Here is a 22,968-nt window from a genome sequence, read left to right as displayed (position 1 = left end):
GCCCGCCCGCACCCCGGGGACGGCGAGCGGCGAGAGCCCTGAGGGAGGGGCACCCCGGACTCCGGGCTCCTTCAGCTGCAGGCGGGCCCGCCCCATGGCGGCAAGGGGGGGGCAGAGGCTCCAAACACTGCCAAAGCCTTTTTGTTCCGTTAACCCTCACCCCAGGGCGTTCCCGCTGGATTTGTGAGAAAGTGGAAGAGAGGGGAGAGAGAGAAACACTGGTGTGAGAGAGACACATTGATTGGCTGCCTCCCCACTGGGATAATTTCACAACTGAGGTACGTGCCCTGACTGGAATCCAACCTGGGTCCTTCAGTCTGTGGGCTCTAACTGCTGAGCCACATTGGCCAGGGCTGACGCTTGAACTCTTAGCGGTACCCCCCCCCGCCCCCCGCTGTGCACAGGGACCTGCGGCTCCGACACCGCTCGGCGCCGTGAGCTGCCCGCTCGGCTCCCGCGCCCGGTCTTTGTCCGTTTCTCCCTCCCTGTCTTGGCGGGGTGGCCCCGGCCGGGCTGGCTGCTTGGTCGTCCCCCGTTCCTCGGTGCTCCCCCCGTCAGGCCCAGCCCACCCCCCCCCTCCGGGGCGCACTCACCTGCTGGTCTCGGCGCTGTACTGGCCCTTGCCCACTTGGTTCACGGCGCACACGCGGAACTGGTAGGTGCGGGCGGGGGTCAGGCCGCCCACGGCCACGCCGGTCCTCTCGGGGCCCACGTCTGCCAGGTGCACCTTCCACGGCGAGTCTGGAAGAGAGGTCCCGTGAGGGCGCAGAGGGAGGGCACGCAGCCGCCCGCGCCCGGGAGCGCCCACACGCCAGGCCGGCAGCCCGGGGTGCAGGGGGCGCCCCGTAACCGAGCGGAAGCTGAGGCTCAGGCCCCGGGCCAGCGGCCCAGGAGCCGGCCTCGAGCTCGGTGTCCCGCTCGGAGTCAGCGTCTCCCCCCCGCGTGCCGCCGCTGCAGCTCCTGTCAGTGCGGCGTGGGTGTGGCGGCGCCGGGCCGCGCTCCTCGTCCCCGTGTCACTGCAGAGAGGCCCCCATCTTCTCTCCCAGGGGAGGGTGGCAGGTGTTGCCCAGCAACAAAAGCGAACTCCATCCATCGCGTTTTAACAAAAGGGACATAAGCAGACAGGGGCGGGTCTCCAGTCTGTGCGGCCGCTCACTGCCAGCGGAGTGTCTTTGCAGCTGCTGGAGTGTCTTTCCTCCGTGCCCACAGCTGTGCCCAGAGGTGTGCCCAGAAATGTGCTCACGGGTGTGCCCACAGCTGTGCCCGCAGGTGTGCCCACGGGTGTGCCCGTAGGTGTGCCAGCAGCTGTGTTCGTGGGTGTGCCCGCAGATGTGCCCACAGGTGTGCCCACGGGTGTGCTCACAAATGTGCTCACGGGTGTGCCCGCAGGTGTGCCCACAGGCGTGCCCGCAGCTGTGCCCGCGGTGGGCCTGCAGGTGTACCCACAGGTGTGCCCGTGGGTGTGCCCGCAGGTGTGCCCGCAGGTGTGCCCGCGGTGTGCCCGCAGGTGTACCCACAGGTGTGCCCGCGGGTGTGCCTGCAGGTGTGCCTAGAGGTGTGCCCGCAGGTGTGCCCACAGCTGTGCCCGCAGCTGTCCCTGCGGTGTGCCCAGAGGTGTGCCCGCAGGTGTGTGGAACCGCTCTGTGGCCGGGGCCGGGCCTGCGGGCTCCGGGGGCCTGTGGGCCTGGTGATGTGGCAGAGCTCCCGCACCCTCTGGCCAGGCCATTGGTCACTTCGGACCAGACGCCGTCTGCTGCTGAGCGGGGAGGAGGCCAGAGTAGCGAGGGCACCGCCCAGTCCGGAGCGCAGCTCGGCCTCGGGCAGGAGGCACTGGCGTGGCTGGCGGTGCTGGGGCACGGGCCTCCCTGCAGGAGCTGACCCCCCTCAGGGCGGACACAGGGGGGCGAATGGGGGCACCCTGTGTCCTGGGTGGGAAGCCGTGTCAGTCTGGGGACGGGCCAGGCCCGAAGGGGACACGGACATCGCCCCATCATCTGCCGGCCGCATCGAGGGGGAAAGACCCCAAACCCTGCCGCTTAGCCCCGGTCTGGGCCGACGACAGCCGAGAGCGGCGGGCAGCTGCGACGTGCCCCCCGCGTGGGCTTCCAGGGGGGCAGACCCACTCGTGGGAGGTTCCGTGTGAAAGCCCTCCCCCCTCCCCCCTTTCCCTCCCTCCTCCCCCTCCCCCTCTTCCCCTCCCTCCCCCCGTCCCTCCCCCTCCCCCTCCCTCCCCTCTTCCTCCCCCCTTTCCCTCCTCTCTCCCTCCCTTCCCCTCCCTCTCCCTCCCCCCTCCCCTTCCTCCCTCCCCCCTCTCCCCTCTCCCCCGCCCTCCCCATACATAGCAGTAAGGTCCTAGCAGGCCTTCCATGGAGACAGAATGAACAACAGGAGACGCTGCTAGACTGGTTATTGAAGATCATCCTGACAGCCCAGCAGGACACGGAGCGAACGGGAAACAGCGCTCTGTCGCCCGGAGCGGGAGAGGCTGTGACTGTCTCCGGACACTCGGAGGATCGATTAACGCTCCTTAGAGTAACGCGCCGGGGGCGGCCGAACGGAAGACAGAGACCTGAGCGCCCCGCTCCCCGCTCCCGCTCCCGGCTCCGCCCGGCCACAGGGCGCGGGGGGGAGGGCTGGGCACAGCCACAGGGCGTGGGGGGAGGGCCGGGCACAGCCACAGGGCGCGGGGGGAGGGCCGGGCACAGCCACAGGGCGCGGGGGGAGGGCCGGGCACAGCCACAGGGCGCGGGGGGAGGGCCGGGCACAGCCACAGGGCGCGGGGGGAGGGCCGGGCACAGCCACAGGGCGCGGGGGGAGGGCCGGGCACAGCCACAGGGCGCGGGGGGAGGGCTGGGCACAGGCCACAGGGCGCGGGGGGAAGGCTGGGCACACGCCAGCAGCCCGAGGGCACTCTCCTGAGAGCGGAGCCTCTGCAGGAGCCTCTGCAGGAGCCTCGTATCCGGAGGGGCAGACAGGACTCCGGGAAGTCAGCGCTCAGAACTGCTCACAGGCTGTACAAGGCCCGCCCGCCCCGAGGCCGGCTGTGACCCTCACAGACCCCCTCCTCTCCGGCAGGAGCCAGGCGCCAGAAATCACAGAGTCTGACGGCGAGGGGCTCCCTTATCAGCGACGGCAACAGGTGTTGGGACCAAACCAAGGAAAATGCTTTAAAAACGGCGGAAAACAGATCAATCCACGGATGCAAATGAGCCCCAAACAGCCTGCTGTCCTCTTCACACACAGAAACAGCCAGCCGCAGCTGCAGCCTCAGCGCAGCCTGCTCCGGAGCGCCTGGGGGCGGGGAGGCCGCGGGCGGGGGTGGGGGGGGGCGGGGGAGGGGGAGGAAGGAGAAAGTCCTTGTCGGCGCTCAGCACACCTGAGTTCCAGGGGAACTAGTCAGATGGCCACTACTTAACGCTTTAAGCAAGCAGCCAGCCTGGCCGGTGTGGCTCAGTGGTGAGCGTTGATCTATGAACCAGGAGATCATGGTTCGATTTTGGTCAGGGCACAGGCCCAGGTTTCGGACTCAATCCCCAGTGTGGGGCGTGCAGGAGGCGGCTGATCAATGACTCTCTCTCATCACTGATGTTTCTCTCTCCCTCTCCCTCTCCCTTCCTCTCTGAAATCAGTAAAAATATATTCAAAGAAATAAAGGCAAGAAGACCACACCCGAAAACCTGTATGATCGTGCTGACCACCGATGTCACCCCAGGACATTTAACAAAAAGATTCTAAAAAAAACAAAACAGTAAAGGAAAGAACAGCAGCGAGAAGACGTGTTAGATGTGTTCTGCACGCAGCAGTGCTGAAACAGCCAAACAGAGGAGCAATAACAGAAACCATAAAGGAAACACCAGTGGGTTTGAGTACATAAAACCACACTCCGGGCTGCCGGAAAGTTATTCACAGAAATTAGGGCGCCGAGCGAGGGAAAGCACACTCGTCACCGCCGACAGGAACCCGGGCCGCGGTGGGGGGCGGGGGGCGGGGGGCGTGCACAGACGCGGCGAGGAGGGCGGCCGGGAGAGCGCCCGATGCCGGGAACCGGGCAGCGCGGCCCCGGACCCGCGAGTGAGGACCATCCACGTCCTCCGGGTGGGGGCGCAGAGTGTCCGCAAACTCCAGCAGGAGCCATTCCTGCTCCTTCAGTGCCCTCCCTGTCTCCCGTCTCCCCCTGCTCCCGCTGCCCCCGCGGCTCCCCTCGCCCTGACCTTCCCAGCCCAGAGCCCGGTTTGCGGGCGGCTCCATGAGGCACCGTGCGGCTGAGCAGGACGGGGTGAGGGACAGAGGCCGAGGGCCCGCGGAGGGGCCCCGGAGGGACCGCACTCACTGTTCTCGGACAGCTCCACCACGTAGCGCAGCACCGCGCTGTTGCCGTCGAAGGGGCGCACCCAGCTCAGCAGCACCGTGCGGCCGTGCGCGGCGTCCAGGCGGGCCAGCAGGTTCTGCGGGGGGTGCGGCAGCTCGCTGGGGGGGGGGGGGGCAGAGAGGAGAGCACAGTCAGACCGGAGCCCGGCCGCCCGCAGTCCGGGCGCCTGCCGAGAGGGAGGCCCTGATGCACGCCTCCCGCCTCGGAAACCCGCCGCACACGCCCGCACACGCACACTCAGGGCGCTCCTCTCCGAGCCCGCCTGCCCTGGCCACGACTGCCACCTGGATCGGGCGGGAGGCGCCACTTCCACACGGGACAGCATCAAACGAGTGGCCACACACGTGACTTACAACCGGAGGCTGTGCGAGAGGCAGCCAGCCTGACCCGCAGGGAAGGACCTAACACGGTCCCACAGGGGAGTTTTCAGCCGACACGCCCGCCCTTTCTCCGAGGACGTGGGGCCGGGGACTGAGGGCGCGTCCTGCGGCCTCTCTCCCGCCGCCCGCGGGGTCTGGGAGAAGCGCGGAGAGGGGAGGCGTGGGGACAGGACCGCACCCGCGGGAGAGGAACCCCACGGCGAGGGTAAAGGGGAGCAGGTGGCTCCGCAGACGCCGGGAGGTGGGCATGGGATTCGCGGCCAGGCTTCCGTGCAGGGCGCGGCTCTCCCCCGCGCTCTGCCGCCTTCCACGGGGAGCTACGTGCCCCCCCCCCCCACGTCTCCCGAGGCTGGAGAGGACCGCCTGGCGGCCCAGGGATGCCGCGGAGGGCGGACGCCCAGTGCGACCTGTGTCCCCCTCAGGCATCAGTTCCTGCCGAGCCCCACGGTCAGCGCCGAAAGCCGTGACTGCACCGGACACGGGATTTGGAAAGGGCGCTCGGTACCCTCTGGGGCAGGGGTCCTCAAACTTTTTAAAGTGGGGGCCAGATCACGGTCCCTCAGAGAGCTGGAGGGCCGGACTATATGAACTACTAACTCCTACTGTAACACCTCGGCTGCGCTCACTGCCCAAAAAACCTGGCGGGCAGGATCAGACTCCCCTGGGGGCTGCATGTGGCCCGCGGGCCGTAGTTTGAAGACCCCTGCTCTGGGGTTACTGGGCCGCCTGTGAGCGCGGCGCCCCGAGGAACAGCTCTGCCCCAGGCACCGCTTGCGGACAGGCGTTCCGACGGGGAGGTGAGGTCGGTGAGCACAATACAGAAGCGGCGGGGGCGTGGGCCTGGGCGCTGGCTTCTCTTTTTTGGTGTGAGTGAGCTTTCAGTTAAAAAGCACTGCTGGCCGGCTGGTGCGGCTCAGTGGTTGAGCATTGACTTATGAACCAGGAGGACAGGGTTCAATTCCTGGTCAGGGTACACGGGGAAGCAGCCTGGGTTGTGGGTGCCATCCCCAGTGTGAGGCGTGCAGGAGGCAGATGGTCAATGATTCTCTCTCATCATGGATGTTTCTCTCCCTCCCTCTCTCCTCCTCTCTGAAATCAATAAAAAATACTTTTTTAAAAAGAGCTGTTATTTCTATTTGAGTTCTCCAACAGCCAACCACCGGCTCTGGCGAAGGGCTTGCCAATACACCTTGGAGACCGACGGTTTCTGCAAGTGACACGTCGCTCATCTGGGGATTAGGCGCCGTGAGAGTCTCCATCAACACCGATAACGGCGGTTTACTATATTTGAGTCCGACCCTGAGCAGAGCATCCGGCTGAGGGAGCAGATCGCGTCTCGGCTTCCGCCGCAGCCTCGAAGGGAGACGGACGGTGAGGGTGACTCACGCGGGGACACGCAGGCAGGGGGACGAATGCCGAGCGGAGGGGCAGGGGGACGGGGCCAGGGCTGGGTCAGGGGGTTACGGAGAGGAGTGGGGTGTCCCATCATGCCCCCTGCCCACAGTGCGGCCAGAACGGCAACAGCAAACAGCGGGAGGCTGGCGAGCACGTGTACGGAGAGAAACCGGAGAGCGGCTGGCACTTTTCCACAAAGGCCCCGCGGCCACGTGGCCAAACCACCTTCCTCCGCCTCCCCCGCTGCCTTGGGAAGGCTGAGCACCGAGCCTGCCATCATGAGCCGTGATTACTGCCGTCCCCAGGGCGTCGGGGGCGTTGGGCCTGTGCGGGTGGCAGACGCCCGTGACCCGCGGCCCCCCATCCATCCCGACCGGAGCAGCCGTGACGCTAACGGCCGTTCGCGGGCGTCCTCAGACAGCCCAGCCGCTGCCGCCGGGCCCATCGCAGACGGGCAATGCTTCTCGGCTCCCGCACAGGAGTCATTATTTTAGACTCCGCAGCGTCGGCTGGAAAATGTATTTTGCTTCAAGGAGATCAGAGGCGCGAAGAGCTGGGAGACACGTAAATCACAGCGCGCAGGCCGCGGAGCAGAGAGAGGAGGAGGCACGTGTCAGAGGCGTGCAGGGAGGCCCCAGGACGTGGGGTCCTCAGAGGGAGGTGACTCCGATGTGATCATTTAAAAGTCCGCCACATGGGCTGTGGATGAAGGGGGACACAGGGCCGGAGCGGGAGGGGCAGGCACGGGTGCCCGGGCTCACGGCTGTGGACTGAGCCTGCGTTAACTCCGGGAGAAGCCCAGGGAGTGGGCAGAGGGGATGAAGGGTGTGAGTGAAATCCGGAGACAGGTCACCAATGGCCGGTAACGCACAGCCATTCATTCATGCACCCAACCGACCACTCGCCTCTACTGAATGTCTGCAGGGCACAGACACCCCCGGACACCGCCAGATACTGCCAGGTACCCCAGACACCACCAAGCACCACCAAAGCCAGGCACCCCCAGACACCCCCAGACACAGCCAGGCACCCCCAGACACAGCCAGGCACCCCCGGACACAGCCAGGCACCCCCAGACACAGCCAGGCACCCCCAGACAGCGCCAGGCACCCCCAGACACAGCCAGGCACGCCCAGACACAGCCAGGCACCCCCAGACACAGCCAGGCACCCCCGGACAGACAGCGCCAGGCACCCCCAGACACAGCCAGGCACGCCCAGACACAGCCAGGCACCCCCAGACACAGCCAGGCACCCCCGGACAGACAGCGCCAGGCACCCCCAGACACAGCCAGGCACCCCCGGACACAGCCAGGCACCCCCAGACACAGCCAGGCACCCCCGGACACAGCCAGGCACCCCCAGACACAGCCAGGCACCCCCGGACAGACAGCGCCAGGCGCCGCTGGGCACTGAGCCGGCGCTGTGCACCCAGTGCTCCCACTTCAGCGGGGAGCGTGTGACCCCGGGAGCCGTGACCCCGGGAGCCCGTGACGACCCCGGCGACGGCCAGTGTGCGTCCCGGAGGCTGGGGGCAGCTCCCCCCGGTGGAGGGGCAGAGGACAGGCCACGGGCAGAAACCCGGGGGCACCTGAGTGGGGCAGGGCACAGGAGGACGGAGCGAACGGCCCCGGGTCCAGTGGAGGGGCCCATTTCCCCGCTCACGCACAGAGCTGGGGCACCTGCAAGGCCGTGGCCGCAGCACCAAGCGCCCCTCAGCTCTGGGGCTGAGGCTCCTGCCGTTTCCCTGCTGACTAGAGTGACCTTTGCCCCCAAAGAGGAGCCTCTACAGAGAACATGGGGTGGTCGTCCTGGGGAGACCCTGCAGGCAGCGGGTGGGCGGGGCCAGTTCAGGTCCTGGAGGCACCGGGCCGCTCCACACCCCCTCACCCGGGCCCCGCACAGCCTCACCCCCTCACCCGGGCCCCGCACAGCCTCACCCCCTCACCCGGGCCCCGCACAGCCTCACCTGTCCCTGCAGCAGGGCCAGTAGGGCTGCGGTCACTCACTCACCCCAGTGTCTGCGCTCAAGCCTGTCTATCACTGATAACCCCTCGGCCTGCTCCCGGATCCTCAGACCAATGAGGTGGGGCCTGTGTCGCTGCTCAGGCTCTGGTCTGGGGGTGAGATTTGTCTAGACGAGTGGTCAGCAAACTGCGGCCCTTGAGCCACATGCGGCTCTTTGGCCTCTGGAGTGTGGCTCAGTGTTAGGACCACTTCTCCAAAATAGACTCGTTCAGGCTGAAAACCGACGTCTGCGCGTGGGCCACGAAGTTTCAATCGCACTGTGCGCGCGCCCGCACGTGGTGTTTGGTGGAAGAGCCACATTCAAGGGGCCAAAGAGCCGCATGTAGCTCGCCAGCCACGGTTTGCCGACCACTGGGCTAGAGGAGCCTGGCTGGGTGGGGGAGTCCAGCAGGCAAGCCTCTCCCACTGCCTTTCCGGGGGCCGCCTGGCCGCTCCCCGGGATTCGGCGGGGCCCAGAGCTGGCTGCTGGGCCCCTTCCCCCTCTCCCCGCCCGCCCTCTGCTTCTTCCCCGGCTGGGTTACTCCATCCGCACGAGCTCGGGGACGCCTGCGAGGACAGCGTTTCTACAACTGAGCCCAGTGAGGGCCGCCTCCTGCCGGGAGCAGAGATCCCCAGGAGAGAGGGGGACGGGGCCGGGCCAGGCCAGAGGACCGGCCATCGCAGTCCGGCCCTGAGGCGCCCAGGGACAGTGCCGCTCGCCCGGAGGTGGCGCTGCTGAGACAGGAGCCCTGCCGGCCGCCAGGTCCGCTCCGGGCGAGGCCCTCCCTCGCCTCCTGGGAGCTCCGAGGGCGCTCGGCGGGAAGCGGCCGTGGTACCCAGTGCCCCGGCAGACAGGGCCTCGCCGGGCAGAGCGCTGGGGGGCAGGGCGCGGGGTCAGCGAGCACCCCTCAGCGAGCCCCCGGAACCAGGCGGAGCCCTGAGGACGCCCTGAGAGCCTGAGGCCCGGCCATGCCCCTGGCGGAGGCCAGGGAGGCGGCACCGGGGAGGGCAGCGGCGGGTGGGCCTCCGGAGCCGCCTCGGAGCCGGTGGGGGGGCCTCGGCACTCACATCACCTCCAGCCGGGCCGTCCGCGCGTCGCTGCCGCCCTCGGAGGTGACCTCGCAGGTGTAGTCTCCGATGTCGCCCGACCACGTCTGGCTGATGAGCAGGAGCCGTCCTGCTCCACCAGGACCCGCGAGCTGCTGGGCGGCGCCAGGACCACGTTGTCCTTCCTCCAGACGTAGCTGCGCCAAGCACGGGCCGTCAGAGGGCGGGGGCGGCGCTGGCCGCGCGCCCACGGGGCCCTGACCTCCCCAGTCAGCTCCAGCGGGACGGACGGTGCTGCAACCCCTTCAGACCGCCCAGGCCCCGGCCTCTCCCCGCCCTGCCCGTCACCCGACAGACTGTGGAGCCCTCTCCCCTGCGCGGCCCCCCTCTGCGCCCACAAAGGGCCCTGCCGAGGCCGGGTGGATGCCGCCCCCTAAGGGATGTGCCGGGTGGAGCGGCGGCTGGAACCGTGTGGCTGACGGTGGAGCCGCACGCAGGGCGCCGTGACCGGCCTGAAACCCACGTCCCAGAATCCTCCCTGTGGCCTCCGCCTCCCTCCCTGGCCACGGGGCGCGAACCCCCGCGTGGAGGGCGTGGGCGGAGGAGCTACCGGAGGGCGACGCGGGGATCGTGCGTGGCCCCGCAGCGCAGCGTGGCCGTGGTCCCTTGATCACCACGCGGTCCTCGGGCGGCGCGACGATGGACGTGCGGTCTGAAAAGTCACAGCTCAGTCACAGGCGGGCCCTCCTCCCTCCGGGCAACGCACCGGGCGCCGGACCTCAAACCAGGTTTCCCCCTCCTCCCGGCGAGCCGCCCGCCCGGGGCCTGACCACCTCCCGCAGCGGGAGCCAGGCCTCCGCCCTCCCCGGCCACCCGAGGCCCCGCCCTCCCCGGCCACGGAGGCTCCGCCCGGAGGAAGCGGGAGGGGGAGGCGGCTGCGTGTGTGTCAGGCCACCCGCTCCCACGCCCAGGGAAGCATGCGTCTCCCCAAGGGCGTCTGCCCCGGCCTGCGCCCCGCACGGCACCGGGACTGGCCGAGCGCCTTCATTCACTTTGCTGCTCCTCAGTCCTCACAGCACCTGTGGGCCGGCATCACCCCCGTTCTCAGGACCGCGATGCTCAGAACCCGGGCTGCGGGTGCCCCGGAGCTGGAGTGCCCGGGCCCAGGGCAGGCCCCACTCCACCCAGACCACAGCGCACAGCGGAGCCGGGGCAGCCCTGGGGACACACGGTGGGTGCAGGCAGCAGCGGGGTGCAGGGCGTCTCTGAGCGTTGGGGGGGGGGGGCAGCTGCCGGAGCTGCGGCCGCACAGGCCCGTGGCACGGGGGAGGGCGCCCGCAGCCACTGTGGCTCCCGCATCCACCGCGGCTCTGACCCCGGTCTTAGCAGAGCTACAAACGGCCAGGCGGTGAGCCAGCGACGGCCGGTGTCGGTTTGTAAAGATGAGGTTGGCTTTAGGGACAATGTGAATCAGGAGTCGAACACGGAGAGGAACCAGCCCTCCGAGCACCTGACCGCCGTGGGGTGACGGGGGCAGTGTTCTTAGGGGTCCTGACACTGAGGAAGGCCGGTACCAGAGGAAACCGTGGGAACCAGAGACGCCTCCAGGGCCAGGGAGCAGAGCCCGGGAGGCTTTCCCCAAGGGTGGCCGTGACGGACGGCTCCCTCTCAGACGGGCAGGCGGCTGTGAGCGAGCGCAGAGGATCGGCTCGGCCTGCCTGTGCGAGCAGCGCGGCTTTAGGGACAGACAGGGCCGCGGGGAGGCGGGAGGTACGGGGGTGGGGTGCGGAGGGGAGGAATGCTTGTAAGCCGATCCTTACGCTCCGGAAAACAACTTCTGCATTTCCGAAACCCGTGTTACAGGTAAAATAAGGAGTCAAACGCTGGAGAAACAACCCCCCCCCCCTCTCCCTCTCTCTCCCTCTCTCTCCCTCTCCTCTCTCTCCCTCTCCCCCTCTCTTTCCCCCTCTCCCTCTCTTTCTGTCTCTCTCTCTCTCTCTCTCCCCCTCTCCCTCTCTCCTCTCTCTCTCCCTCTCTCTCCCTCCCCCTCTCTCCTCTCTCTCCCTCTCCCCCTCTCCCTCTCCCTCTCTCCTCTCTCTCTCTCTCTCTCTCCCTCTCCCTCTCTCCCTCTCCCCCTCTCCCCCTCTCCCCTCTCCTCTCTCTCTCTTCCTCTCTCTCTCTCTCTCTCTCTCTCTCTCTCTCTCTCTCTCTCTCTCTCCATGCCTCATATGTAGGGAGCATTGATAGTTCATAAGCTAGGAGTGTCCCAGTTGGTTACGATGGTAACAGAAGAAAATATACTCTCTCTAGGACTTTGATTCTCCCATCACCTGCCCGTTTGCTAGGGGAGCCCCTTGGGGGCAATTTCCCAACGGCACCAACTCAACGAGCCCGCCTCTCCTCCCCGAAGCCGCTTTGGTCTGGGACACACTCCTAACAGTACTCTGACACGGACGCCGGTTACTGAACAGCTTCCTAGGGATTAGCTGTGACAACCCTCCTCCGGGCGGACTGAGCCCGGACCCCAGGAGGTCGCTGAGCGGAGGACACGGCGGGCAGACGGGCTGAGGGGGGAGACGGGGCCGCGGGGGGGAGACAGGGCTGAGGCGGGAGACGGGGCTGAGGGGGGGAGATCGGGGGGAGACGGGGCTGAGGGGGGAGGTGGGGGGGAGGCGGGGAGACGGGGCTGAGGGGGGGAGACGGGGCTGAGGGGGGAGACGGGGCCGAGGCGGGGAGAGGGGGCTGAGGGGGGGGAGATGGAGCTGAGGGGGGGAGACGGGGCTGAGGGGGGGAAGATGGGGCTGAGGGGGGGAGACGGGCTGAGGCGGGAGACCGGGCTGAGGCAGGGAGACGGGGCTGCGGCGGGGAGATGAGGCTGAGGCGGGAGACGGGCTGAGGCGGGAGACCGGGCTGAGGCAGGGAGACGGGGCTGAGGCAGGAGACGGGGCTGCGGCGGGGAGATGAGGCTGAGGCGGGGAGACGGGCTGAGGCGGGGAGAGGGGGCGAGGCGGGGAGACGGGCTGAGGCGGGGAGAGGGGCTGAGGCGGGGAGACGGGGCTGAGGCGGGGAGAGGGGGCCGAGGCGGGGAGACGGGGCTGAGGCGGGGAGAGGGGGCTGAGGCGGGGAGAGGGGGCCGAGGCGGGGAGAGGGGGCCGAGGCGGGGAGAGGGGGGCCGAGGCGGGGAGAGGGGCTGAGGCGGGGAGAGGGGGCTGAGGCGGGGAGAGGGGGCTGAGGCGGGGAGACGGGGCTGAGGCGGGGAGAGGGGGCTGAGGCGGGGAGACGGGGCTGAGGCGGGGAGAGGGGGCTGAGGCGGGGAGACGGGCTGAGGCGGGGAGACGGGCTGAGGCGGGGAGAGGGGGCTGAGGCGGGGAGAGGGGGCTGAGGCGGGGAGAGGGGGCCGAGGCGGGGAGAGGGGGCTGAGGCAGGAGACGGGGCCGAGGCGGGGAGAGGGGGCTGAGGCGGGCCCGCGGGCTGGGTGCTTACTCCACACGGTGAGCGTGGCAGACGCGTTGAGGGCTCCCTCCGAGTTGGCTGCGTAGCAGGTGTAGGTGCCGGCGTCCTGGATGGAGACGGGGCTGATCTGCAGGCCCCCCGACTCCAGCAGCAGGAACCGGGGGATCCGCACGGAGCCGCTGGCCAGCACATGGCCGCCTGGAGAGCGGAGAGGGCTGCTGTCAGGACCAGGCTCAGAAAGGCCGCGCTCAGGCCACAGCCAGAGGCACGTCCGGAGGTGCCGGAGCGAAGGGGCTTTTCCCCGCAGACACGACCACAGCGGGTCCTCGGGCGCTGGTCACCCTCCCTGCCACCGAGATGTGGACCGTCTGCCGTGTCCCCGGGGACTGCCTGAGCCCTGTCCACGCTTGTGCACGTTGGAAATGCTCTTGTGCGCCAGGACCCCCCCCCTCCAGCCGGAGGAAGCTGATGGCAGGCAGAGGGCCCGCCCTTCACCTCTGGCCTCCCAGACCCCGCCAGCGGGGCCTGTGCACAGGCTGAGCCTCGGAGCCAGGAGCCTCCGCGGTGTCCGGCCCCCGGCGTGGCGGCTCCGTGCGGATCCCCACCGCCTACCTTTCCTCCAGGTGATGGCGGGCCTGGGCGCCCCGGACACCTCGCACCTCAGCGTGGCCGTCATGCCGTCCGTGACCGTGGTGTCCGCCGGGAGCTGGGTGAAGGCTGGTGCGACATCTGGTGAGGAGTGACAGGGACGGGCTGGGGTGGTCCCTGGAGGGACTGTCCACCCGGCCTTCCGCAGGGCCGGGCGCTGGGGGACGGGCTGCACCGGACCCGAGAGGGCTCCCGCTCCTGCCCCCCCGCCCCTGGAGCTGCCCCGGGACCCGCCTCCGCACGCGGTCTCTGGGCAGGGGACACGGAGGGCCGGACACTCATGCTCAGACAAACACACCAATATCGATCGTGCGGCAGTGTATTTTCATCCCGTTAGAGGTTTTAATTTGAAAAAAGCCCCCTTTGCTACACCCTACACTCACAAATCATAATCACTTCTCTGTTCGCTCTCCAGTTGCCATGGCAACCACCGTATGTAGCACGTTCATTTAAATTTCCAATCTGATCTTTGCAAGAACCCTGTGAATTGGGCTGGGTTGGTTCCGTTTTGATAACAACACCGAGGCTGAGGAATTAACTAGAACTTCCCACGTCTCTCAATAGAGAAAAGGTTCACCCCCACAACCCAGGGGCCGAATGCAGCCCTGTGCCTGCTTTTGTCAATAAAACTTTATTGAAACACCCACCTGCTCTGTGCTGTCTGTGCTGCTTTTATCAATAAAGCTTTATTGGAACATGGCCACGCCCACCTGCTCTGTGCTGTCTGTGCTGCTTTTGTCAATAGAACTTTATTGGACCATAGCAATACCCACCCTCTCTGTGCTATCTGTGCTGCTTTTATCAATAAAGCTTTATTGGAACACGGCCACGCCCACCTGCTCTGCGCTGTCTGTGCTGCTGTCCTGCTCCAGCAGAGCTGATCGCTGTGGCTGCGACCATGCCCCTCCAAGCTGAACCGACTTTCCGTCTGCCGTTTTAGAAAGAGCGCCAGTCCAGCCAGTCCCGCCCTGGCCCACGCTGCCAGGCCTGCTTTAAATAATCCTAATGCATCAAACTCGTTTCCGGCTCCGAGCCCGATGTTATTTCTACTGTCTGAGGGATTTTAGTTTCCTACGATCCAGACTGGACGATAAACTCCACTCTGGGCACAGCCCAGCGTCAGGCTTAGGTTCTGCCTGCCTCTGTGGGCCCCACCCGGCAGCACACACCCGGCAGCACACCCTGGGCGGCACACCCCGGGCGGCACACCCCGGGCGGCACACCCCGGGCGGCACACCCCGGGCGGCACACCCCGGGCGGCACACACCGGGCGGCACACACCGGGCGGCACACACGGGGCGGCACACACCGGGCGGCACACACTGGGCGGCACACCCCGGGCGGCACACCCCGGGCGGCACACACCGGGCGGCACACACCGGGCGGCACACCCGGGCGGCACACCCCGGGCGGCACACACTGGCACTGACCGCTTCCTCCAAGGCTCTCCCCGAGGAGACCAGCTTTCCCCCCGAAAGGGTGAACCTGCCCGTGCAGTCCCCTCGTCACCAGGTCCACGCTGTCTTACGGGGAGACATACAGGCCCGGGGAGAAACCAGAGCCGGACGGAATCCTCCTCCGACTGCGGACAGTGTCACAGTGGGGGCGGGGTGTGTGTGGTATCACAGCTTGGGGGGGGGGGGGTTAAGGAGCGAAGCACAGACACAGGGAAGCCTCCCTGCCATCAGCTTTCCCAGGGCCCATACGCCCGTCAGCGGGTAAAGAGGAAGCTCACCGAAGAGCTGTAATCGCTCCATAAAACCACAACGGAGAATAATATTTAAAAAGGGGAAAATTATCTCAAGGAAAAGAGCAGGAAGGAGCTGCTCACTCAACGTGCAGAAAAGCGGGTTTCCTGCCTCCTGGTGCCTCATGTGTTGGGGCCCCGCTTCCTGCTGAGAGCAGGCACCCTCCCCCCGGCCCCCCGCCACAGCCAGGCATTCACGCTCTGCGTCTGCCGAGGTGGCGAGGGGCTTGGGTGCTGGGGGCACCTGGGCACCCGCCCCGCCGTCACCCCGAGGGCCGAGCGGGTGACCCCTCTGAGTGCCACGCGGGCCCTGGTGGCGGTACTCACTGGTGACGTCCAGGTAGGTGGCGGTCTGCACCTCGCCGCCTTCGTTGCTGGCGAAGCACTGGAAGATGCCGGAGTCGCGGGGCCGCAGCCGCTCGATGCGCAGGCCGCCGGGCAGCAGCCGGTAGCGCGGGTCCCGGAGCTGGGCCAGCGGCACAGCGTCCTTGTACCACCGCAGCCTGGGCAGCGGCGCCCCTGGTGGGGCAAGAGCTGGCGTCACAAGGGAAATCTCAGAAATCTCTTACAGGAGGAAGGAACCGCAGCATTTAAAAAAAATACATTTTATTGGTTTTTCACAGAGGAAGGGAGAGGGATAGAGAGTTAGAAACATCGATGAGAGAGAAACATCGACCAGCTGCCTCCTGCACACCCCCTACTGGGGATGTGCCCACAACCAGGGTACATGCCCTCAACCGGAATCGAACCTGGGACCATGGAGTCCACAGGCCGACGCTCTATCCACTGAGCCAAATCGGTTTCGGCCAGGAACAGCAGCATTTCATTTAAAATACATTTTTTATTGACTTCAGAGAGGAAGGGAGAGGGAGAGAGAGAAACAGTGATGAGAGAGAATCATGGATCGGCTGCCTCCTGCACGCCCCCCACTGGGGATCCAGCCCGCAACCTGGGCCTGTGCCCTAACCGGGAATCGAACTGTGCCCTCCTGGTTCCTAGGTCGGCTCTCAGCCACTGAGCCACGCCGGCTGGGCAGGAGCGGCCATGTTTTAACAGGCACTTCAGCTGATCCTCTTCTCACTTTACATGAAGCAATGGACCCAGCGCGGCATCGGGGGAGGGAGGGACCCTTCCCACGCCCCGCGCTGCACACGGAGAGGCTGCCAGAGGGCAGCCCTGAGCCCGAGACCGCAGCCCGGAGCGGGGCGGCACCTCTGAGGAAAAGTGCGGGAGCAGCTGGGCCATTTCCACACCTCGCGGCCTGTGCCTCGGTTTCCCTCGCTGTACGCGTGGCTTAGAGAAAGCACGTCCGCGCGGGGCGCAGGGCACACTCAGGTCCCTCGACGTCAGACGCTGGGATAAAAGACGCCTCCTCATAAATAAAGCTAATGTCGTGGAATACTTCAAGATGATGTATCCTCGGATCCTGTGCTTTCCTTAATTATGTTTCCTGTCACTTTTTATTAAACCAGGAAATTAAAAAGGATCCATTTCAAGGTAAAAGCATAACGACGCGTGTAAAACCTCATCACGGCGGTTCCGGGAGGCAGCTCTCCCGAGCGGAGCCGGCGTCGGAATGAAAGGACGCGGTGAGTTCCACGCCGGCCACGCCACGGGAGGGCCCGCTCACGTGTCTGTGCCTGCCCTTCCCACGCCGCTCGCCACGGGAGCCGGGCCAGGAGCCTCCCCGTCAGGGGCAGCGCTTCCGACGGTCACTCATGGGAGATGGTGGGGGGCTCGGAGGGGCGGGGAGGGCTTCTCGTCTGGGGCAGTTTCAGGTCAAAAGCAGGGTCTTACCCCACGCACTGCAGCGCCAACGGCCTGGTTTCCCTCTCAGAGCCATCCCTGACGGAGCTGGGTTTGCTCCAGAGGGGACAGTGCGACCACCGCATGGGACGTAATTCCGTGTAGGATCCGCCTTCCTCTTCGCCCTCCCCTCCTGGCTCAGGGGGCGGGGCGGAGGGACAGGAGCGGGCAGGCCCTGCCCCTGGCCTCGGGCTCCCCACAGGCTCGGCAGGACCGGCTGCCGCACACCCGGTGCCGAAGGAGGGGCCGCGCTGACCCTCCGGGCCCTCGGCACTGCGCCCAGGGACGCCCCGTCCTCCTCAGAAACGAGAACACGTGTGGGCCCACGTCCCGGCTCAGCTCTCGCACAGCGGGGTTCGGGCAGAGCCCTCGCCCTGGGGCTCACGGATTCGGGTTGCGTCCGCCTCCATGTGGCCCCGGGGGTCACCTGTCCGGTGGGTCATGACGACCCCTTCGCGCCAGACGCTGGCCACGGTTTTAAGGAGGCACCGCACCGCGTCGCCTCGGCCCCGTACGTGGCTGGGCCTTGCCTCCCGGGCCCTGTCCACGTGAACAGCGAGGTGACCATCTCCCTGGCGACTTACAGAGGCCTGGGAACGCCCCTCCCAGTCCCAGGGGGAAAGACGGCTCCTAAGGGGGCCGGACAGTAACTGAGAAGTCCCCCTCGTTTGCTGACCGCCCCCAGCACCGGCGCAGCCTCTGCCAACGCAGTGCCCAGCGCCCGGCTCGGTCAGCGGGCTCCCTGCCTGCGGTGGGAATGCGGCAGCGAGGCCGTAGTCCCGGGCTGACTCACAGGAACAGGCGGCCCCGTGCGGAGACGGCGGACACACAGAGATGTGCTGTCCGGAGGGTCTACACATCTGTCTCCAGAGCCCGAGCTGCGGGTCCGCATTGCTGTGGATGGGAAGGAGCTTCCTGCCCGCAGGAGCGGGAGCACAGCCCACAGCAGGCGCCTCTGCTTCCTGTGTCAACAGTCCCTTTCCCGCTCTGCCGGTGAGGGAGCAGGTCCCACACCTCCCCAGGGTCAAACACCTCCCCAAGGTCAGATACCTTCCCAGATCAAACACCTCCCCAGGGTCACGCACCTCCCCAAGGTCAACTACTTCCCAAGGTCAAACACATCCCCAGGTCAAACACCTCCCCAAGGTCAAACACCTCCCCAAGGTCAAACACATCCCCAGGTCAAACACCTCCCCAAGGTCAAACACCTCCCCAAGGTCAAACACCTCCCCAAGGTCAAACACTTCCCAGATCAAACACCTCCCCAAGGTCAAACACCTCCCCAAGGTCAAACACTTCCCAGATCAAACACCTCCCCAAGGTCAAACACCTCCCCAAGGTCAAACACCTCCCCAGGGTCACACACCTCCCCAAGGTCAAACACCTCCCCAGGGTCACACACCTCCCCAAGGTCAAACACCTCCCCAAGGTCAAACACCTCCCCAAGTCAAATACCTCCCCAAGGTCAAACACCTCCCAGATCAAACACCTCCCAGATCAAACACCTCCCCAGGGTCAAACACCTCCCCAGGGTCACACACCTTCCAGGGTCAAACACCTTCCAGGGTCTAACACCTCACCAAGGTCAAATACCTCCCCAAGGTCAAACACCTCCCCAAGGTCAAACACCTCCCAGATCAAGCACCTTCCCAAGGTCAACTACTTCCCCAGGATCAAAGACCTCCCCAAGGTAAAAAACCTTCCCAGATCAAGCATATTCCCAAGGTCAAATACATTCCCAAGGGTCAAATCCTCCCAAGGGTCAAATACCTTCCCAAGGTCAAACACCTTCCCAAGGTCACACACCTCCCAGGGTCACACACTCCCCAAGGTCAAACACCGTCCCAGGGTCACACACCTCCCAGGGTCACACACCTCCCCAAGGTCAAACACCGTCCCAGGGTCACACACCTCCCAGGGTCACACACCTCCCCAAGGTCAAACACTGTCCCAGGGTCACACACCTCCCAGGGTCAAACACCGTCCCAGGGTCACACACCTCCCAGGGTCACACACCTCCCAGGGTCAAACACCGTCCCAGGGTCACACACCTCCCAGGGTCACACACCTCCCCAGGGCCACACGCACAGCAGTGGGTCCTGCAGAGCCCGTTTCTGTCATTGCGCTCAATGTGTCCCTCCAATGACTGCGCCCTGGAGAAGGCAGGGGCCCCCCAGCAGCCCCCACACTCACCCATGGCTTCACACGCCATGTCCACGGTCTCCTCCACGGGCACCACAATCCGGCTCGCGGGCTCCGCAGTGAAGAACGGCGGCTCTTTAGACAAAAGACACAGGAGCTGCTCAGCAAGGCGGCCGTCAGAGCCCCGGGCCTCCAGGCGGGACGCTTGTCAAAAGCTGTTTTTGTCGGCCGGAGTGGCTTAGTGTGGGAGCGTCTGCCTATGAACCGGCAGGTCAGGTCTGGTTCCCGGTCAGGGCACCTGCCGGGGTCGCAGGCTCCATCCCCGGTGTGGGGCGTGCAGGAGGCAGCCGATCAGTGATTCTCTCTCATCATGGACGTTGCTGTCTCTCGCTCTCCCTTCCTCTCTGAAATCAATAAAAGACCATTTAAAAAATGCATTAAAACACTGTTTTTGAAAACTTCATCTGTTACCAGTGAGCGCACACACTCTGAGCGCGGTGAGCGGGGGCCAGAGGCGATTTACGGTCTCAGGTCTGAGGCAGCAAATTACCACTCAGGGCTGCGGCTACTCTTCAGCTCGTGGCCTTGAATCATGCACCGTCCTAATCCCGGCTTCAGCGGGACTGTCCCGGGGGCTCATAAAGGCGGATTTACGGCCAGTGTTTACAGGCCGGTCTGCTCCCGTTTCTAATCTAAACACAGCTCCCAGGGTGCCGGGTCCGCGCCAGGCTCGGCCGGCGCCGGGGGACAGGGCGGCCTGGTAGCACACTCTCTCAGGTCTCAGCGGCTTCCTCCAAAACACAGATTTACCGCTCAGCGGACGGCGAGCACAGCTGAGAGCACGGAGAGGGGGCCTCGCATCCATCTTCAGCGGCGAGCTCTTGGCCACTCGCATGTCTCTGGACACTGCGCTGACCTATTCAACCAAAACAACACAGAAACCTCCAGAAGCAGTGGGTGCACTAAACAATGAATTTCCGTGGAGAGTCCATTGCAATTTTTTTTCTCAGTTTATTCCGCAGAAACTCCGCCGCCGCCCGGCCCCGCGCGTGGAGTGTTCGGAGGCAGCGATCTCATTATCCTGACGACAAAGGCCGCGGCGAGCCGGCTCCGGGCGATAATGAATGCTGGGCCGCCCGCCCCAGGTCGTCCTCGCCGTGACTGCAGCGTGCCGAAGGGGACACAGCCTGGCGGCCCCTCCGAGCGGGCAGAGCTAACGGAGGACCCAGAGGCACAAAACGTGGCGTTTTAAAGAGACGATGACGGAGAGAAGGCCACGTGTCCTTGGGGGGCAGGTAGGTATCAATCTTGCAATTCCCCACTCATTCGAGCGGACAGTCTGCGCCTGGCGGGAGAGGGCCAGAACTCTGCTCCGTGTGTGTGTGCTCGTGCGGACCCAGGGCACCGGGGACCACCCAGACACACGACCAGCCCGCTTCCGCTCGGTGCACACGCCGTCTCCTCCTCCTTCAGTGGCCGCTGCCGCTCATGCTGCCCGAGGCACGCAGGTGCTGCCCACGCCCCTGCCTGCTGCCCTGTGACGGCAGGGTGAGTGGGGGGTCAACATCTGCCTGGTAATTAGTCCTCCTTTCCTGAAACACAGCGGCTGAGTGGGCGCGGTCCCGGCAGCTGCAGGAGACGGGGAGCAGGCACTGCGGGCGGGCCGTTCCTCAGCCTCCTCCCCGCTGCCCTCAGACCGGCCGCTCCGCCAGCCGTGGTGCCGTGACGCCGCGATGCCCGGGAGCAGGCCTGCCCGCCTGTCTCCGTGCGCTGGGCCTCGCACTTAGTTTCACGCAGTGTCATCGCCTGTGGAGGTGTGGGTGTCGCCACAAGACACCCCGCTCTTCGGTAAGCACCCTCCCAGCATCGCGGGCCCCGCGCCTGGCCCATCTCCATCGCCGTCTTCCCTGGTGCTCCGTGCGCAGGACGCAGGGCAGGGCCCGCACTGGGCGGGGCCCTTGGATCCATCCCGGAGCAGTGGCTTCTCGGAGGAGGAAATGCATCCCTGCGCCTGGGCGGCCCCAGATGGGGAGGCGATACCCAGGGCAGGACGGCTCAGTGGGCGGTGCCCACAGGTCCCGCGTGAGGGAGGGCCTGGTTCGGGTCCCGCTCACACACTGACGCCAGGGGCCCGGGCCCTGGGACTGTGTGTGAAGCAGCAGGCGGCCGGCACCCAGGCCTCTCAGGCCCTTTCCTTGTGGCTGAGGATGCACCCCAGACGGGTGGGAGGAAGGCTCCCTGCACCACTGGGCTAGGGTCACGAGGGCTCAGCTGGGTTGGGGTCACGAGGGCTCAGCTGGGTTGGGGTCATAAGAGGTCAGTCGGGTCAGGGTCATGAGGGGTCAGCTGGGTTGGGGTCATGAGGGTTAGCTGTGATGGGGAGGAGGGTTAGTTGTGATGGGGAGGAGGGTTACTGTGATGGGGAGGAGGGTCACTGTGATGGGGAGGAGGGTTGCTGGGGAGGAGGGTTATGTGATGGGGAGGAGGGTTTTGTAATGAGGAGGAGGGTTACCTGTGATGAAGAGGAAGGCCTTGGCTCGGGTGGGCTCGGCCGTGCTCCCGGCCAGTGCCGCCTCGCAGACGTACTCGCCGGTGTCGGCGGACGTGGGGGTGCTGATGGCCAGGCGCCTCCCGAAGCTGCGGAGCCCGCCGGTGAGGGCCACCCCGTTCCTGCTCCAGCGCACTCGCAGCCGCTCCAGGGGCCTGGGGGCGCAGGGCGTCGTGAGGGGCGGTGGGGCGGGAGGGCGGACACGCTGGGCCCGGCCGGAGCGGACAGGCCGTCCTGCGGGGGGACGGCGGGCGGGAACCGGTCCGGACGCCCCGCTCCCTCTCGCTCCGCTCGGGCTGGGGAGCGACCGCAGTGCGGCAGCAGCGCCCTGAGGCTGACGGCCCGTCTGCTCCGGGAGGAGGCGGAGGTGAAAGCTGCTGGGGCTCCGCCACGGGGGCTGTGGCCACGGGGGCTGTGGCCACGGGGGCTGTGGCCACGGGGGCTGTGGCCCTGGAGCTCGGTCCTGGAGCTCGGACACCTGGGCTAGAGAGGGCGGCCTCCCTCCTCAGCCAGCCCCCGAGGAGCCCTCCCGCCCCGCTCCGGAGAAGGACGTTCTGTGAGCAGAGGCCGGGCCTGGCTGCCCCCCCCCCCCAGCTGTGCTCACAGCCAGCGGAGCTGGTACCTGGCGAGGGTCTCGGCGCCGCCCCTGCGGTGAGGGCCGGTGGCCGGCACGTACCTGGCGTTGGCCACGCACTCCAGGGTGGCCTCGCTGGCCCCGGCCGGCACGCTGCGGTTGCCGGGGGCGACCACGATGGCGGGGGCCGTGGCGTCGGGCGCAGCGCCGTCCCCTGTGGCGACAAAGCACAGGCCGCGGGCTCCTGAGCACGGGCGAGGTGGCACCGACCGAGAGACTGCGGCTCCGGGGGGCGCCCCTGAGGAGGCCCCCAGCCCATGACCTCACCCCGTCCTGGGGGGTCGGGCTGGGGCCGGCGCGGTGGCTGCGGACCGCGGGTGGGACCGGGCTCCAGCCCTGGAGCTTCCCCGAAGCCGCTGCTTCACGCGCCTCCCGCTGGTTACGGCTTTGCCTCTGGAGTCACCGAGTCCGCCCTCTGCTTTCCAGTCTGCTCCTCCACAACCCGTCCGCGCCCGGCACCGCGCCGGGCGCTGTCAGCAGAGCGCCCTGCACGGCCCGGACGGAGTGTCCGCCGGTCACTCGGCCCAGCCCCGCCCCGGAGCCCCCGCCCCGAACCCCCCCCCAGCACCCCAAACTCCTCCCCCCACCGCCCTGAATCCCCGCCCGCCCCGGAGCGCCCCGACCACCACCCCCGAACCCTCCCCCCGAGCACCCCGAACCCCCGGCCCCCCTCCCCGAGCGTCCCGAACCCCCCCTCCCCGAACCCCCCCCTGGAGATGCCCCGAACCACCCCCCCCCCACCACCCTCCCCTCCCCCCCTTGCGCCCCCCCCCCCCCCAGTTCCCCGACTGCC

General features: G+C 66.8%; 1 protein-coding gene across 1 annotated transcript in view; it reads right to left on the bottom strand.

The window, feature by feature from the left end:
* Nucleotides 1-22,968, bottom strand: part of SDK1 (sidekick cell adhesion molecule 1) — a gene marked incomplete at its 3' end in the record, with an annotated part of 423,357 nt that overhangs the window by 50,586 nt on the left and 349,803 nt on the right. The window contains 12 exon segments of the mRNA XM_084883883.1: nucleotides 594-741; nucleotides 4,331-4,467; nucleotides 9,219-9,321; nucleotides 9,324-9,394; nucleotides 9,808-9,865; nucleotides 9,868-9,909; nucleotides 12,681-12,848; nucleotides 13,263-13,379; nucleotides 15,373-15,564; nucleotides 19,045-19,128; nucleotides 21,506-21,696; nucleotides 22,218-22,329. Coding sequence (XP_084740009.1) covers nucleotides 594-741; nucleotides 4,331-4,467; nucleotides 9,219-9,321; nucleotides 9,324-9,394; nucleotides 9,808-9,865; nucleotides 9,868-9,909; nucleotides 12,681-12,848; nucleotides 13,263-13,379; nucleotides 15,373-15,564; nucleotides 19,045-19,128; nucleotides 21,506-21,696; nucleotides 22,218-22,329 — 1,423 coding nt within the window.

Source organism: Pipistrellus hanaki, assembly GCF_964339955.1.
Source record: "Pipistrellus hanaki genome assembly, chromosome: 5".
In the NCBI taxonomy this organism is placed as follows: domain Eukaryota; kingdom Metazoa; phylum Chordata; class Mammalia; order Chiroptera; family Vespertilionidae; genus Pipistrellus; species Pipistrellus hanaki.
This window is presented reverse-complemented; position numbering and strand designations above follow the sequence as displayed.